This window comes from Nannospalax galili, unplaced genomic scaffold, assembly GCF_000622305.1.
Source record: "Nannospalax galili isolate Female #2095 unplaced genomic scaffold, S.galili_v1.0 scaffold183, whole genome shotgun sequence".
Taxonomy (NCBI): Eukaryota; Metazoa; Chordata; class Mammalia; order Rodentia; family Spalacidae; genus Nannospalax; species Nannospalax galili.
Genome location: NW_008350555.1, coordinates 1,673,450 through 1,690,247, shown reverse-complemented (window position 1 = coordinate 1,690,247; position 16,798 = coordinate 1,673,450). Strand labels below are relative to the sequence as shown.

At 37.8% G+C, this 16,798-nt stretch overlaps 2 protein-coding genes across 3 annotated transcripts in view; both read left to right on the top strand.

Moving 5' to 3' along the window:
* The window catches only part of Rad54b (RAD54 homolog B), a 110,666-nt gene that overhangs the window by 43,577 nt on the left and 50,291 nt on the right, over positions 1–16,798 (top strand). The window lies entirely within an intron of this gene.
* Positions 9,183–15,121, top strand: Fsbp (fibrinogen silencer binding protein). The gene is made up of 2 exons (XM_008847834.3): positions 9,183–9,613; positions 14,206–15,121. Exons 1-2 carry the CDS (start codon positions 9,240–9,242, stop codon positions 14,729–14,731), a joined length of 900 nt encoding a protein of 299 aa, XP_008846056.1. The 5' UTR covers positions 9,183–9,239; the 3' UTR covers positions 14,732–15,121.

Here is a 16,798-nt window from a genome sequence, read left to right as displayed (position 1 = left end):
CACATGGAATTACAGCAGAATTCTACCAGACATTTAAAGAAGACCTTCAACCAATACTACTTAAATTACTCAAAACGATAGAAACAGAGGGAGAACTCCCAAATTTCTTCTATTAAGCCACCATCACTCTAATACCCAAATCAAGGGAAGACACAAACAAAAAAGAAAAATGTAGACCCAAATCCTTAATGAACATAGATGCAAAAATTCTCAACAAAATACTTTCAAACTGCATACAGACACACATCAAAAAGATCATCTACTGTGATCAAGTCGGCTTTATTCCAGAGATGCAGGGATGGTTCAATATACGTAAGTCATTAAATGTCATGAATCATATAAATGGACTCAAAGACAAAAACCACATTGTCATCTCAATAGATGCAGAAAAGTCTTTTGACAAAATTCAGCATGCATTTATGTTCAAAGTCCTAGAGAGAATTGGACTGGAAGGAACATACCACAATATAATTAAAGCCATATATAACAAACCCACACAGTCCTTGAAACTCTTGCAAGACCAATAAGACAAGAGCAGGAAATTAAAGGACCAATAATTGGAAAAGAAGAGATCAAATTATCCCTTTTTGCAGACGATATGATATTATATCTAAGAGATGCCAAAAATTCCATCAGAAAACTCCTAGAAATTATTAACATGTTCAGTAAAGTGGCAGGTTACAATATTAACCTACAAAAGTCTGTGGCCTTTCTATAAAACAATAACAAGCAATCAGAGAAAGAGCACATGGAAACACTCCCCTTCACAATAGCTGCAAAAAAAATAAAATATCTCGGAATAAACCTGACCAAAGACATTAAAGAGCTCTACAATGAAAATTTTAAATCTTTAAAGAAAGAGATTGAGAAAGACATCAGAAGATGGAAGGACCTCCCATGCTCATGGATTAGAAGAATTAATATTGTGAAAATGACCATCCTACCAAGAGTCATATATAGATTCAATGCAATGCCAATCAAAATCCCCATGACATTTTTCACAGAATTGGAAAAAACCATCGTAAGATTCATACAGAAGCACAAAAGACCTTGGTTAGCCAAAACAACCCTGAGCACTTAGGGAAATGCCAGGGGGATTACTATAGCAGAACTATAGTCATAAAAACGACATGATACTGGCACAAAAATAGACTCTTAGATCAGTGGAACAAAATTGAAGACCCAAATATGAGTAAATGCAATTTCAGCCACCTGATATTTGACAAAGGGGCCAAGAGTATTCACTATAAGAAAGACAGCATGTTCAGCAAATGGTGCTGGCAAACTCCATTTCCACCTGTAGAAGAATGAAACTAAACCCCTATCTTTCACCCCACACAAAAGTCAATTTCAGTTGGATCAAAGACCTCAATGTAAAGCCTGAAACTCTGAAACTGTTAGAAGAAAACGTTGGGAAAAACCTACAAGATATAGGCGTAGGAAAGGATTTTCTAGACCGGACATCAGTTGCTCAGGAAACAATTGCAAGAATTAACAAATGGGACCTCATTAAACTAAAAAGCTTCTGACATCAAAGGAGGCAACCAGGGAAGCGAACAGAAACCCCACAGAATGGGAGAAAAACTTCACCAGTGAGACATAAGACAGAGGTTTAATATCCAGAATATTTAACAAACTCAAAAAACAGGGAATCAAGACAATAAGCAACTGAATTAAAAGATGGTCTAAGGAGCTGAACAGGTTGTTCTCAAAAGAAGAACTAAAGATGGCTATGAAACATGTTAAAAGATGTTGAACATCACTAATAATTAGTTAAATGCAAATTAAAAACACTTTAAGATTTCACCTTACCCCATTCAGACTGGCTAAGATCAAGAGAACAGATGATACCAAATGTTGGAGAGGATGTGGGGAAAGGGGAACACTCATCCACTGCTGGTGGGGCTGCAAACTAAAACGACAAATGAACATACCATTTGACCCAGTTATACCACTCCTTGGCATATACCCCAAGGACTCATTCTATTGAAGAGACCCTTTTACATCTATGTTTGTTGCTGCCCTTTTCATAATAGCTAAGAGATGGAAGCAACCTAAGTGTCCCTGAATTGACAAGTGGATGATGAAAATGTGGTTCATTTATATGATGGAGTTTTACTCAGCAGTAATGAAATTTGCAGGTAAATGGGTGGATCTAGAAACTGTGCTACTAAATGAAGTAACACAGACTCAGAAAAGAAATCGACATATGTTCTCCTTCATATGTGGATCCTAGAACCACACCCTGATAAGTGAATATATACCCAGACATAACTACAGGAACCAGGATAATGGACAGGAAACAGGGAGGTAAAGGAAAAGAAAGAACCTGAAAGAGAAGAACAGTAGGAAACAGGCCTTAATAAGGGAGATATGGATAAAAATTGGGTTAGTTTAAGGGAGGGGGGAGGGAAGGGTATACAAGGAACCTAGGGGATAAAGGGAAAGAAGGAGCTCAAGAGAGGTAGGAGTGTAGGAGAAGAGTATTATTAAGGGAGAAAGGGGAGAAATGGGGGCACCTTAAGCGGGAAAACTATGGAGGGGTGAGACAATGCGAGAGATAAATAATTCCTAGTTAGTTTTGAAAACCAGAGGGAACCATATTACTTCTACAACTTACTGACAAATTATACATTAGTAGATCAAGAAATATATGTCTAGGTAAGGTTTATCTGAAGAACAATTGGTCTTTGCCCAAGATTTATCTATATGACACACAATAATTAAAAATACCAGACTGGTGGAACTACCCTTCTTCGATGTTTAACAGACATATTTTGAGGCCTATAATAATTTGGTCATAGGGACATAAACGACAGTTTTTGCTCCTTGCCCTCCTAGGTCGACTAGTTCCAGGGGACTATGAGCATCTCTCAAAATGTCCTGTAATTGTCGTGGGTCACCTGTCCTCTTAATCAAGGAGACCGATGAGATCCCCATCAGATAGACTTGAACCAGTGTCTATTCTACAAAGAGGGTCAACACAGAGGAATCATTTCCTCCATGCTTCTAAGAGAAGCCAGCCATAGTCAAGTAGGACCTTTGATTTATCTTCACATAGGCGAAACTGGTAAAAGAAAAGAGCCAGGGGCTCCTCCCTAGCCCATGTATCCCCTGAGGAACAGATCCTCAAACAACCTTAAGAGTAAAAATAAGTTGGCTTATCTGGGCCAACTGTATGGCCTTATACACCCAAAAAAGGAAAGCATAGCCAAAGATTAAAGGGGCCAGTATAATTTCTTAAGAGTCCATATGCGTAGCTAATGGCTACATAACAAGCAACAATGCCAGATAGGAGATACCTTCTTTTGAGTTGTTGGCCAGGGTCCAAAAGTCACTTTTAATAATGAAATGGAGTTCTTTTTTAATGGTTGAAACCTCATTTAATTTTATATCTTATCGGGTTTATACTGAGTACAATGTTGTATGACTAATAATTCAAGTGTAAACCTAAAAATTTACAGCCAATTTTGAAAGAGATGCATCTTTGCTCAAGAAATTGTTTTTGAATATGTCAATTATGCTGTTATGAAATGCTTCTGTGTATGTGGTTATTAAATAAATAATTAAAAAAAAATGAAGGGCGTGGCCCAGTATGGTGGTGCATTTCTTTAATCCCAGCACTTGGGAGGCAGAGGCAGGCCGATCTCTGTGAGTTCAAGGCCATCCTGGTCTACCTAGTGTGTTCCAGGACAGCTGGCGCTACAGAGAGACCCTGTGTTAATAAAAAAAATGAAGGGAGTTTATTACCTGCTCACAGTTCATCATGGTCATCATTCTTTTCCCCGACTACCAGCTCAGTCAGCCTCTGCCTGAAATCATGTCCCACTTGTGATCTCATTTCTCATTCTGATAGCTCATTCCACCACTATTAAGCTTCATTTTACTTAACCATCCATGGTGGTCTGTTTCTAAGTCATTAAATAACTTTCCACAGAAACCCCTTCTCATAGAAGTGTTTGTAGGTTTCCTTCTACTCATGATTCAAGGACTTTCTTCTTCCCTGAGTGACAAGAGTTATGCAATTTGGGAGTCTTGTAGATAGACCCACTGAAGGGGTACTCCATTTGCCTCACCCTGCATCCCTGTTCAGCATGGAAGAAGCCAGAGTGGTCGGCATCCCTATTCCCTGTTGGCAATTTGGGTAACCCCTTCAGAGGATGGTGTGATAAGAATAGGAGGTAGGAATTGGCTAGGCAATTAGGGTAAAAAGACCCCAAAGAAATATGGCCAGTTTCTGGGCTAAAAGTCAAAATGTTGGGCCTGTTAGCAACACACTGTGTTCCAAAGGCCAAAAATGTCAAAATGTCAAAAGTATTTGGGAGCTTGTATCTAATCCTTAAAAGAGTTTAGGGTTACCTCTTCAGAGTGGGGAATGTTGGAGTGGAGGGAGTGGACATGGATTTGATCAAAACACCTTATATGCATGTATGAAATTCTCATTAAAGTTTTTTTAAAAATTAAAAAAAAAAAAAAAGAATGTGATTCTGTAAGTGGCTTCAAGCATTTCTTCTATTTTGGCTCCAGTGAGACTGCAAAGCAACTGGCCTATGAAAACTAATAACTGCATGTGGTTTCTTTATTTAACAACTATCATTATTCTCTTATGTAACAGATTGTCATCTGCCCCGAGTTTCCTTTAGTCTGGAATTGATGTGTGGAAATGATAGCCCTCCATAAAGAGGGATTTCACTTCTAATATAATTCCATCAAGTGCCAGTGAATTGTTAATAATGAGGTGCTGTATTTTGTCCAATAATTATATAGTTGAAAAAATTGTTTTTAAGACAGGGTCTATGAATGAGAATGACCCTATAGGCTCTAAGTATTTGGACTTTTTCCCCCAGTTGGTGGAGCTGTTTTGGAAGGTCTTAGAAGGTGTGGCCATGCTGGAGGAAGCAGGTCACTGGGGGTGGGCCTAGGGAGTTCTTAAGCCTTGCTGGATCTCCAGTTATTCTCTGCTTCCTGTGCCTGCTTGAAGATGTGAGAGCTCTGCTTTCTCCTCCTGTTCCACGTTCTGCTTGTGCTCAAGCCCCGTCCTGCCACCATGCCTCCCCACCATAATGAAGTGTAATTCTCCCAGACCCATAAGCTCAAATAAACTTTTACTTCTATGAGTTAGAAAAAAAAAATTTACCCCTCTTGTTAGGTTCATTAAAAATACTCAATAGCTACACATGGCTTATAGCTGTTGTATTGGATAGGAGGGTTCTAGACCTTATTTAAAAAATATTTTATTTATTTATTTTAGTTTATGTGCATGGGTGAATTGCCTGCATGTATGTGAGTGCACCCGTGTGATGCAATGCTGAGGAGGATGACTCTATTGCCTGCACGTATGTGAGTGCACCCGTGTCGTGCAAAGCCATGGAGATCAGAAGAGGGCTTCAGATTCCCCTGGAACTGGACTTAAGGATGGTTCGTAGCTGCCATGTGGGTGCTGGGAATCAAACCCTAGCCCTATGCAAGAGCAGTCAGTGCTCTTAACTGCTGAGCCATCTCTCCAGCCCTTACTTATTATTTTTATTTTATGTGTATGAGTGTATTGCCTGCATGTATGTCAGTGCACCTATGTTGTGCATTGCTCATGGAGGTCAGAAGATGGTGTTGGATTCTGGAGTTATGGACAGTTGTTAGCTATCATGTGTGTGCTGGGAACCTGGGTCCTCTGCAAGAGTAGCCAATGCTCGTAACTGCTGAGCCGTCACTTTTCTTCTTTTTAGACAGATAATAAATTTAAGACTTGTAGCATTTTGTAGCATGTTGCTTGACTCATTGGTCATGTGTACATGTCTGTTGTGCATCACTTATGAGTTTGAGGCCAGCCTAGGCTACATTGGGAGTTTGAACTACACAGTCTTAAAACAACAAAAAATAAAAGCTGAGAGAGAGAGAGAGACAGAGAAAGAGACAGAGAGAGAGACAGAGAGAGAGAGAAGGAGGGTTGAAAGGAGGGAGAAAAGGGAGGGAGGGAGGGAGGGAATGCTCAGTTTAAGTTGCTTTTCTGTTAAAATAATGAAAGCAAGGTACCTAAACTTAAGGACCTGGAGTTTTAGTTCAGTGGTACTTGCCTAGCATACATAAGGCCTTTGTGTACTGAGGGGAAGTTTTTGTATAGCATCTCTGTGAATTACAGTTCTCCACAAAGCTGTTGTATCTAGATCCACCTTTATATTCCTTGGGTCTTGTGCTGTGTTTAGGAACATTTTTTATAGGTGTTTTGTAACACCTATAAATGCAGTTGTTCAAGCGAATCTCTCTTATTTTTTATATTCCATTTATTTGTTTGTGTGTCAGAGAATAATTTTTTTGAATATAGGTTTTATTTAGAATATAGGATATTCAAGTACAAAAGAATGAAATTTATATATTCATGACCATTAAGAAAAAGAAAACAGCCAGGCGTAGTGGCACACGCCTTTAATCTCAGCACTTGGGAGGCAGAGGCAGGCCGATCTCTGTGAGTTCAAGGCCAGCCTGGTCTACATAGTGAGTTCTAGGACAGCTGGGGCTACATGGAGGGAGACCCTGTCTCAAAAAGCCGAAAAAACAAAAACAAAAACACAACAACAACAAAAAAAAAAACAAAAGAAAAAGAAAGCATGAAAACATTCTGGGACTACTAAGGTACTTAGTGCAAATATTCCCCGAAATATGAATTACCAAGTTTTTAATATATTTAAGACTCAGTTGTTCATAGTTACAGTCCTAAGAAATATTTTGGTTTATTTATCTATTTGGTCTTTTTGAGACATGGTCTCCCTGTGGCCCCAGCTGTCCCGGAACTCACTATGTAGACCAGGCTGGCCTTGAACTCACAGAGATCCGCCTGCTTCTGCCTCCCAAGTGCTGGAACTACAGGCGTGCTCCATCATACCTGGCTATTTATTTATTTTTAATATTTTACTTATTTTTATTTTTTGCGTATGAATATATTGGCTGTATCTATGCAAATGCACCCATACAATGTCTGCAGACATCAGAAGAGGACATTGGATTCCCTTGAAACTGGAGTTATGGGTGATTGTCAGCTGCCATGTGGGTGCTGGGAATTTAACCCAGGTTCCCTGCAAGAGCAGCCTGTGCTCTTAACCACTGAGCCACCTCTCCAGTGCCAAAGGATCTGATACCCTCTTCTGTCCTCTGCCAGCATTGCACACACATGGTATACATGCATGTAAAACACTCATACACATAAAATAGAAATAAATAAATAAAAAAAATTAAAAAGTTCTCTACTAAAAAATAAAAGTTCTCTACTGTTGATCTTAGATTTAACATCAGAGGACAATTTGTGGGAGTTGGGTCTCTCTTTCTACCATGTGGACCATGGGGATCAAACTCAGGTTGTCAGGCTTGGTGGCAAGTGCCTTTACCTGCTGAACTATCTTTCCAACCCTTTTTTGGCTGAATCAAACATGTTAAAGTTTGGTATGTATGTATTGTATGTATTTTTGATATGTGGGGATTGAACCTAGGACCTCAAGCATATGTTAAGTTCTTGTTCTTCTACTAAGCTATACTACCAGACCTTCAAGTATGCTTTAATTATTTCTCCTATTTAGAGAAAAATCTGTCATGAGAGAATAGGTTTGTTTTGCTTGCATTATTATTTATCATATGTTTTTATTCTATTTATTTATTTATTTTTTAATGTTGCTGAATTATTATTATTATTTTTTTGTCTTTTTTGTCTTTTTTGAGACAGGGTCTCCCTGTAGCCCCAGCTATCCTGGAACTCACTGTGTAGACCAGGCTGGCCTTGAACTCACAGATATCCGCCTGCCTCCGCCTCCCGAGTGCTGGGATTAAAGGCGTGCGCCACCTATTTTATTTTTTTATTATTGTTTTTAAATGTAAAAATATTTTTTAATATCTAAAGATGAGACCCAGAAAAGGTGCTGGCACCAGGACACTGGAGGCTGTGCAGCCCAGGAAGCAAAGGGAGGTGAGGGTGGGACCAGGCCCAGAGGGCTTGTGGGGACCAGGAAAGGTGCTGGCACCAGGACCTATTTTTTATTTTTTTAAAATATTTTATTTATTATTTTTGTTTTATGTGTATGCGTGTATTCCTTACATGTAGGCAACTGCACCTGTGTCGTGCAGTGCCTGAGAAGGACAGAAGAGACTGTCGGAGCCCCTGGAACTGGAGTTATGGACAGTTTTTCTCTGCCATATGGATGCTGGGATTCGAACCTGGGTCTTTTGTAAGAACAGTGAGTGTTCTTACCTGCTGAGCCATCTCTCCAGCCCCTCATTTGTTTTTAGACTAGGATTAAGTATGAAAATGAAAGGGTTTGCAGATGGCTAAATTAGCTATTTCTGTTCACAGTCCAGTTTTTGTGATTAAGATAGATAAAAAATCCTGCTGTGATTGAAAATATGATTTTGTTTGTGCACCTCTACCTAAGGCATGATTATGCCATTTCTCACAATGAATAGTGACTTTTGCACATGATAAAGCAGGCTAGTGTATTTGCATACAGTGGATAGAATAATAAAGCATAATTTTTATCTGGTTTCTAGATTTAGCATTTAACACAAATTTCTTCCTGAACAACAAAATTATGCAGGGAATACTGTTGACTGTAAAATGAAGGGGAAGCTTAGCTTTACTGCAGTCTGAGCTGGGTGTAACCTAACTAGCTAGAGGATATGCAATTCCTGATTGACAGCAGGACCAGCATTATGCAGATTTTGTAAGGGAGAACACCCAGCTCAGAAACAGTGATTCGAGCTCTGCTAGGAATCACTCCATTTACCCCTCATGTCTTTCAGTTTTCCGTCTACTGGATTGTAAACAAATAGCACAAAATAGTTCCTCTCTTGTTTTTATTAAAGTGATACTGCAGTGCAGTTTCAGTCTATCAGCCAGACATACATGTGTGGTAATTCGATATTCTCACTAAATTAGCTAATTTTAAGCTGCGTTTCATGTTTATCTCTAGGCCTTTGTGCATTAAATCCTATCTCGAGCTGTTCTCTTTATACACAAGTGTGTTTTGCTTGTGCCTTCCTGTCTTCTGTGAGGAGCTTTATGTAGGTCAGGCTTGGCTTAAGCAGATTTCCTGAACCTGCGTCAGCTTAAGCAGGAGGAATTTTAATAAACCCTCCCCTGTAGGCGTGGGCCTAAATGAGGCTAGCCTAGTTAAGCCTGATCTTTTTCTGTTTGTGAAAAGAGCTGAACAGAGCTGGAGGCTGCATGGTGGTTTCAGAAACTGCCTAATTTCAAAAGAACAATGGTAGGAAAGGCTAGATCTTCCAATTTTACCTTATCTGAAAAGCTTGATTTGCTAAAGCTTGTGAAGCCATATGTGAAAATTCTCGAAGAACACACTAATAAACATTCAGTCATAGTAGAAAAGAATAGATGTTGGGATATCATAGCAGTTAACTATAATGCAATTGGAATAGACCGGCCTCCTCGAACAGCGCAGGGCCTACGCACCCTTTACAAAAGGCTCAAAGAATATGCCAAACAGGAGCTATTGCAGCAAAAGGAGGCCCAATCAGATTTTAAAAGCAATATTTCTGAACCAACCAAGAAAGTTATGGAGATGATTCCCCAGATTTCCAGCTTTTGCCTGGTAAGAGACAGGAACCACATACAAAGGTAAGCTTTATTTTATTTTGTTGTGGAAAATTATGGCGCCGCCTATCTATTGGGCTTTGGCCTGGTTGTGGTAGAGATATGCATAGTAAGCATCCCCTCCAAGGGAGCGATGAATAGTGCCTTTGTTTTGCTTTCTTAAAAAAAAGAACAGTAAGGCTCTAAGGAATTTTCTGTAGCTTTTGATTTAAGCTACCTTTTACTGTTTTCTACTCATAGTTTCTAAAAGTAATGGTTAGGGAAGAATAAATGGGGTGAAATTTGTGACAGCACTTCATAAACTTTTTTTTTAAAAAGACTATTAGTGTGTATTATTAATTGGACAAAATAATGGGTTTCATTATGACTTTTTCATACATGAATATGATCTATTTTGATCATATTTTATAAACTTTTTAAACTGTAAAATTAGGTTATTTGCTTCTGACATTCTTACTTAAGATTACATTTCATTGAGTTTTTTAAAATTTTTATATAAAATTTGTATAAAGTAAGTAGTTTCAGAGAAAATGGAAACTTTGCTTTTTATAAATTGTTATTGTGTATACACTTAACTCAAGATGCATTGAACTAACATCTAAAATCAACAAACTTGTTAATGACATGATTTATATATGTAGACAGTTTTAATTATCTTTTTAATGTATTTGAAATAGATAAGTTGAATACAATTAAAGGAACTTAATGTCTAATTAAGAGATACCGATTACTTAATAAAATAAAGTTTAGTTGACTATTGGTCTAGTTTCACTTTGATCTTGGGCCATAGGAAAGGGTAAGCGTTCTCATTCTGCTTTGTAAGGTAATCAAACTATGAGTTTTAATAAGAGCAACCTGGGTTGGGTCCTTTTAGGGTTAAAAACGTTTTGGGTTAAATTTGTGCCCTGTTTGATTATTTGCCTAAGAATCTTAAAAAACTGTTACCTTGTTCCTAATTCATATTTTAACCTTTGGCAGAAGATAAAAATGGCAGTTACGTTTTTTTGAATCATTTAGGCTACTTTAAACAAATTGTAAACTCCTTCTTAGATGAAGGGCCTTTCAAACAAAGCTTCAGTGTCTTTTCTTGCTGGATGGAGAGGCATTATGTAAGCAAAATTACAGAATACCTGTGATATCTTTTTGAAGTTAGGAGAAAAACAGAAGAGAAAAACTTCGTAACTGAGCGTATCTGTTATTTTGGTAATTTATTAGGAAATATTTTTGAGCCTAACTTTTTACCAGATACTGCTTATTTCTACTTGATAGCATATTAAAAAAAAATTTCCATTTGGGGATCCAGGATATGATACACAGTAGATTAGTTGTGGCTACAGGTTAAAATTTTCACTGTGGTGGCAAATGGTGAGATTCTAATATATTTGGTGTCTGATCACCTCCACAGTAAAATTGTTTGATGCTATGCTGCTTGTTTAACATTTTTTGCCTGCTTCAAACCATAAAGAAAAGTGGCTTGTATTATAGGTATAAAACTATACTTTGGGGTATAAAATTTAGATTTTAAAATTGAAAACGATGCCTAGAAACTGTAATTTTAGCTGCCTATTTTAAAGGCACAGTGAGCAGAGAACTGACATAAGCACCTGTTCACAATCACTGTCCACATCAAGCCCACTGCAGATTGTGCAACCTCAACATTTCTTTAATTAAAGCGAATTAGCTGATTTTGTATATTTCTCGATCTGCTGTTTAAATAGTATCTTTTTTTAGGCTTTAAAAGGAAGAATATAAAAATTCTACTTTGTTAAGTATCTACATTGACATTTTCTGTTAGCTTATTTATGTATTTAATGTGTATATACATATTCAATTGACATCATCTTGAGTCTTAAATATCTTGAAAATGTATAATTCTATAATTTTGATTAAATTTCTGCATAAATATTACTATTAATTTGACTAGGCTCCCTTTATAAAGAAATACTGCTATATATGCTATGCATTTAAAAAATATATCTGTACCTATTTTGTAACCTCATTTTATAACATACTGATTTTTTTTGCCTCTTTTCCAAAATCACATTGTAATCTGTGTTTTGTAATCTCTTTAATTCTCTAAATTCCGATGCATAATTTTTAGAAGTCCTCTATATTGTTTAAAAAATTTTTTTTTATTTTTAAAATTTTATGTATATGAGTGCACCGTGTCATGCACTGCCGCAAAGGTCAGAAGAGGGTATCGGATTCCCCTGGAACTAAAGTTAAGGACGGTTCATAGCTGCCACGTAGGTGCTGGAAATCGAACCCGGGTCCTCTGCAAGAGCAGTCAGTGCTCTCAACTGCTGAGCCGTCTCTTTAGCTCCCCTATATCTTTTTTGTGACTTTCTCTAAACTTTTTTTAAAAAACTTTTTAAGATAGTGTTTAATGACCACATGTTGTTTCCTTTATACTTACATATTTAAGACACAGAAAATTTCATATTTTTCAGTAGATTTGGATGTATATTTCAGTATTATATTTCAAAATACTTGTATTTTAAATATTTTACAACTTAGAATAGATATGTAAAAATTGATGTATTAAGTTGGGTATGGTGACACATGCCTTTATTCCCAGCACTCGGGAAGCAGAGACAGGTGGCTGTCTGTGAGATGGAGGCCCACTTCCTCTAAATAGTGAATCCAGGCCAGCTAGGGCTACAAGGAGACCCTATCTCAAAACAATAGCAACAAAATTAATGTACTAATTATCTTTTTATTAATAGTATTATTATTGGGATTCATTGTGCTTTTCCATATACATACACCATACGTTAGAAGCACAAAATATAACAAATAGCCAAATCAATCTTAAAATACTAAAATCAAACTGGAAGCATCACAATCTCAAGATGTACTACACAGCCATTGCCAAAAAAACCCCAGCATAATAGTCGCATAAAAACAGAGGCATTGACCAATGGAACTGTACAGAGAAACCAAGTATAAACCCATGTATCTATAAACCATCTGATTATCCTCAGAGTTGATTAAACCACATTAGAGGAACATGTTTCTCTTCAATGTAAGGTGCTGGGAAAACTGGAGATCTACACAGAGATTTGTTCTTGATCCTTATCCCTCGTTGTATGAAGAAAATGAACTCAAAATGCACCAGTGTCCTTAATGGAAGACCTAATGAAAGTCTAAATCCACTATAGGAAAACATGGAGAAAAAAACATCAAGATATTGGTATATGGAATATTTTTCTGGATAGGACCCCAAAAGCATAGGTCACAAAGCAAAAGTACACAAATGACATTACATCAAACTAAAAGCTGTGAACCACAAAACAGAGTGAAGAGTCAACATGAAGAACAGGAGCATATTTTCTACCTATTCGTCAGATGGAAGAGTAGTATCCAAGACATACAAAGAATAAACTTGTTTCTGTTTTTTTCTTTTTCAAAATAGGGTCTCCTTGTAGCCCTAGCTGACATAGAACTCACTATGTAGACCAGGCTGGCCTCGATCTCACAGAGATCCACCTGCCTTTGCATTTGGGATGCAGAGGCAAGCGAATCTCTGTGAGATCGAGGCCAACCTGGGCTACATAGTGAGTTGCAAGTCAGCTGGGGCTGCAGGGAAACTCGGTCTCAAAGACTAGAGAGCCTCAATTGGAGAGAGAGAGAGAGAGAGAGAGAGAGAGAATGAATGAATAATCAAAGAAAGGTAACTGACAGCAACCTTGGGCTTCTACACAGACCTGCAGGAATATGTGTACTCACAACACAACACACACACACACACACGCACACACACACACACACACACACAGCTGGGCCTGCAGGGAAACTCTGTCTCAAAAAGACCTAGAGAAAGAGAGAGAGAGAGAGAGAGAGAGAGAGAGAGAATGAATGAATAATCAAAGAAAGATAACTGACAGCAACCTTGGGCTTCCACACAGACCTGCAGGAATATGTGTACTCACAACACACAACACACACACACATACATACACACCCCCCCCACACACACACCCACACACCATGACTTTTAAAAATTTATCTTATTTTACCTCTTAAGAGGAGGGAATGTTGGAGGGGAGGGAGTGGGCATGGATTTGATCAAAACACCTTATATACATGTATGAAATTCTCAATGAAGTTTTTGTAAAAAAAAAATCTTATTAACTTTGTATAATGTTTTTAATTTTCTGTCCTTTTAAGGACCTCATGTTAAAGTTAAGGATGGACGGCTAGGGCTAGGGATATAGCTTAGTGATAGAGAGCTTGCCTAGTGTGCTGGCCCTGCATTCAATTATCAGCACCACAGTACAAAGCAAAGCAGGTTAAGGTTGCAAGAGACTTATGTACGTATATTATTGAAATCATAATATTAATTATTTTGTTATACCAAGGGCTGAACTTTTTTTGTTTCATAGATTTCTATATAGTTTTAAAGCTTTAAAATTTTTTTTTTCCAGGCTGTGGTATGTAGCCTAGGCTGTCCTGGAACTCGATACCCTCTTGTCTCAGCCTCCCAAGTGCTGGGATTACATGTGTGTGCCATCATCCTCTGCTCAAAGACTCATAGTTTAATGCATCTTAAATATGTAGTTATTTTATAAATATATTATGTTCATTGTTTATCATGCTTTTTTTATGTGCTATAGTGCAAACTTGGATGAGGCTGCACAAGCTGGTACCAGTTCACTACAGGTAATGTTGGATCACCATCCTGTTGCTATTACAGTAGAGGTGAAGCAAGAAGAAGATATTAAACCACCTCCTCCACTGGTTTTAAATTCTCAACACAATGATACTGTAGAGCAAAGAGAAGAGCATGAATTAGTGCATGTTATGGAAAGATCCTTGTCACCGTCACCTTCTTCTGTTGATATGAGAATGACATCATCTCCGTCTTCTCTTCCAAGGAGAGATGATTTTTTTCATCATGAGAGTGGAGAACACTTTAGGTCACTGCTAAGATATGACCCTCAGATCCTGCAAATGTTAAAAGAGGAGCATCAGATAATTTTAGAAAACCAAAAAAATTTTGGATTATATGTTCAGGAGAAGAGGGAAGGATTGAAAAGAAGGCAGCAGCTGGAGGAAGAGCTACTAAGAGCAAAAATTGAAGTGGAGAGGCTGAAAGCAGTTCGTTTACAGCATGACTTACCTGACTATAGTACTCTCTAAGATTCTTTTTCTATCTTGTAACTTGATAATTTAACTTTGCCAAAAATTATTTTAATTTGGTACTATGAAACTGGGCACATGTTCTACAGAAATGTCAATCTCTTTGTGGAAAGAAAAACTTTTGACATGATTTTTCCTTTCCAAGCCTCCCTCTCCTTTCTCTCTTTTAAAAATGCCTTTTAAAATTTTATTTATATTTTAATTGTGTGTATGTGTCTCTGTCTGGGTATGTGCTTATGAATGCAGGTGTCCTCAGAGTCCAGAAACATTGGCTCCCCTAGAGCTGAAGTTACAGGCAGTTGTGAACCACTGGATGTGGGTGCTGGGAACCAAACTCAGAGCCTCTGGAAGAGTAGTATGTGCTCTTAACCATTGAGCCATTTCATCCTCTCTCTCTCTCTCTCTCTCTCTCTCTCTCTCCCCTTTTTGTTTTTTGGTCTTTTTGAGACAGGTTCTCCTTGTAACCCCAGTTGGCCTAGAACTCGCTGTGTAGACCAGGCTGGCCTGGAAGTCACTGAGATTCACCCGTCTCTGCCTCCTAAGTACAGGGACTAAAGGTGTGGCACTATGCCTGATCATCCTCTCTTTTTTAAAACACGATTTTCTAATTATTTATGTTTCTTTTTAGGTATGAAAGTTTACTGATTGGTTCACAGGGTAATAGAGCTTATTGGCTTTCCCCAAGTTTTTTCAAAGACATTTAACTGTTGTTCTTACAAAATCCTTTTTTTTTTTGATTATAAAAGTATAAATAGAGTTGGATATGCTATATAGTCCTGTAACCACAGCACTTATAGGTACAGGCAGGAAGATCAAAAGGTCAAGGTATACTTGGCTACATATCACATTCAGGCCAGCCTGGGCTACGTGAAATCCTGTCTCAAAACAAAACCTTTAGATGTTTCTGTGAATACATATATAGTCTTTCAAAGTACTGAATCTTGAACATTTTTAGTTAGAACTTTGAAAGTTATAGTTTTAACTTTTATGTGGCTTGATTTTTTTTTTTTTTCGTGTGTGTGTGTGTAAAATGTATGAGTGTTGGGGATTGAACCAAGGACTTTATGAATGGTAATTGTGCACCTTTAACCACTCATTCCTAGCCCTACTTTTTCTTATTTTGGAGACAGGGTCTCAGTATGAAGTCTAGGCTAGTCTTGTCTGGAACACAAGATCTGCCTGCCTCAGCCTTCTGAATACTGGGATTAGAGGTGCATGCCATCACCAATATTAAGAAGTTGCAATAACAGTAGCAAGGACGTTATCTGTATGACAGTTGGTGTTTTTGTTGTTTTGTGTGTTTTAGACAGGGTCTCATTATGTAGCCCTGACTGGCCTGGAACTTGCTATGTAGACCAGGCTGCCCTCAAACTCAAAGAGAGCTGTTTATCTCTGCCTCTGGATTAAAGGCATGGGCTGCTTATCTGTGTGAGAGAGGTGAGGTTGTTTTTCTTTTAGTTTTTGTCTTTGATCTTTTGAAAGAGTTGGGGTTTTAGATATTAGCGATAAGAAATATTTGGAAAACATCAATTTAGAGGTAATGAAATAGAACTTACTTGATGTAGTAAAGCTGTTTAAGGCAGATCAGTCCTTAGGGTTTTGGGGGGTGGTAGTGGTAATTTTTATCTCTTATTTATTCTTTTTTTTTTTGGTCTTTTTGACACAGGGTCTCCCTGTAGCCCCAACTGTCCTGGAACTCACTGTGTAGACCAGGCTGGCCTTGAACTCACAGAGATCAGCCTGCCTCTGCCTTCCAAGTGCTGTGATTAAAGGCGTGCGTCACCACACCTGGCTTTTCTTATTTATTCTTCAGAAGTATGTAAAACATTTTCCAGTTTTAAAATTAGGAGGATTTATTTCATTAAAATCACTGTTTAGGTTGGAAATGTAGGTTAGTGGTAGAGTACTTTCTTAGTATGTTTGAAGTTTCATCCCCAGATAGCAAAAGAAAACTTAGTTTTAAAAATAGGTTATCAGACCGAAATCTTATCTAAAGGAATGTTGACAACTGATTGCTGCTAGATGAGGAACAGCTGACCTTCCTAAAACAAAGACCTCTAGATAGGC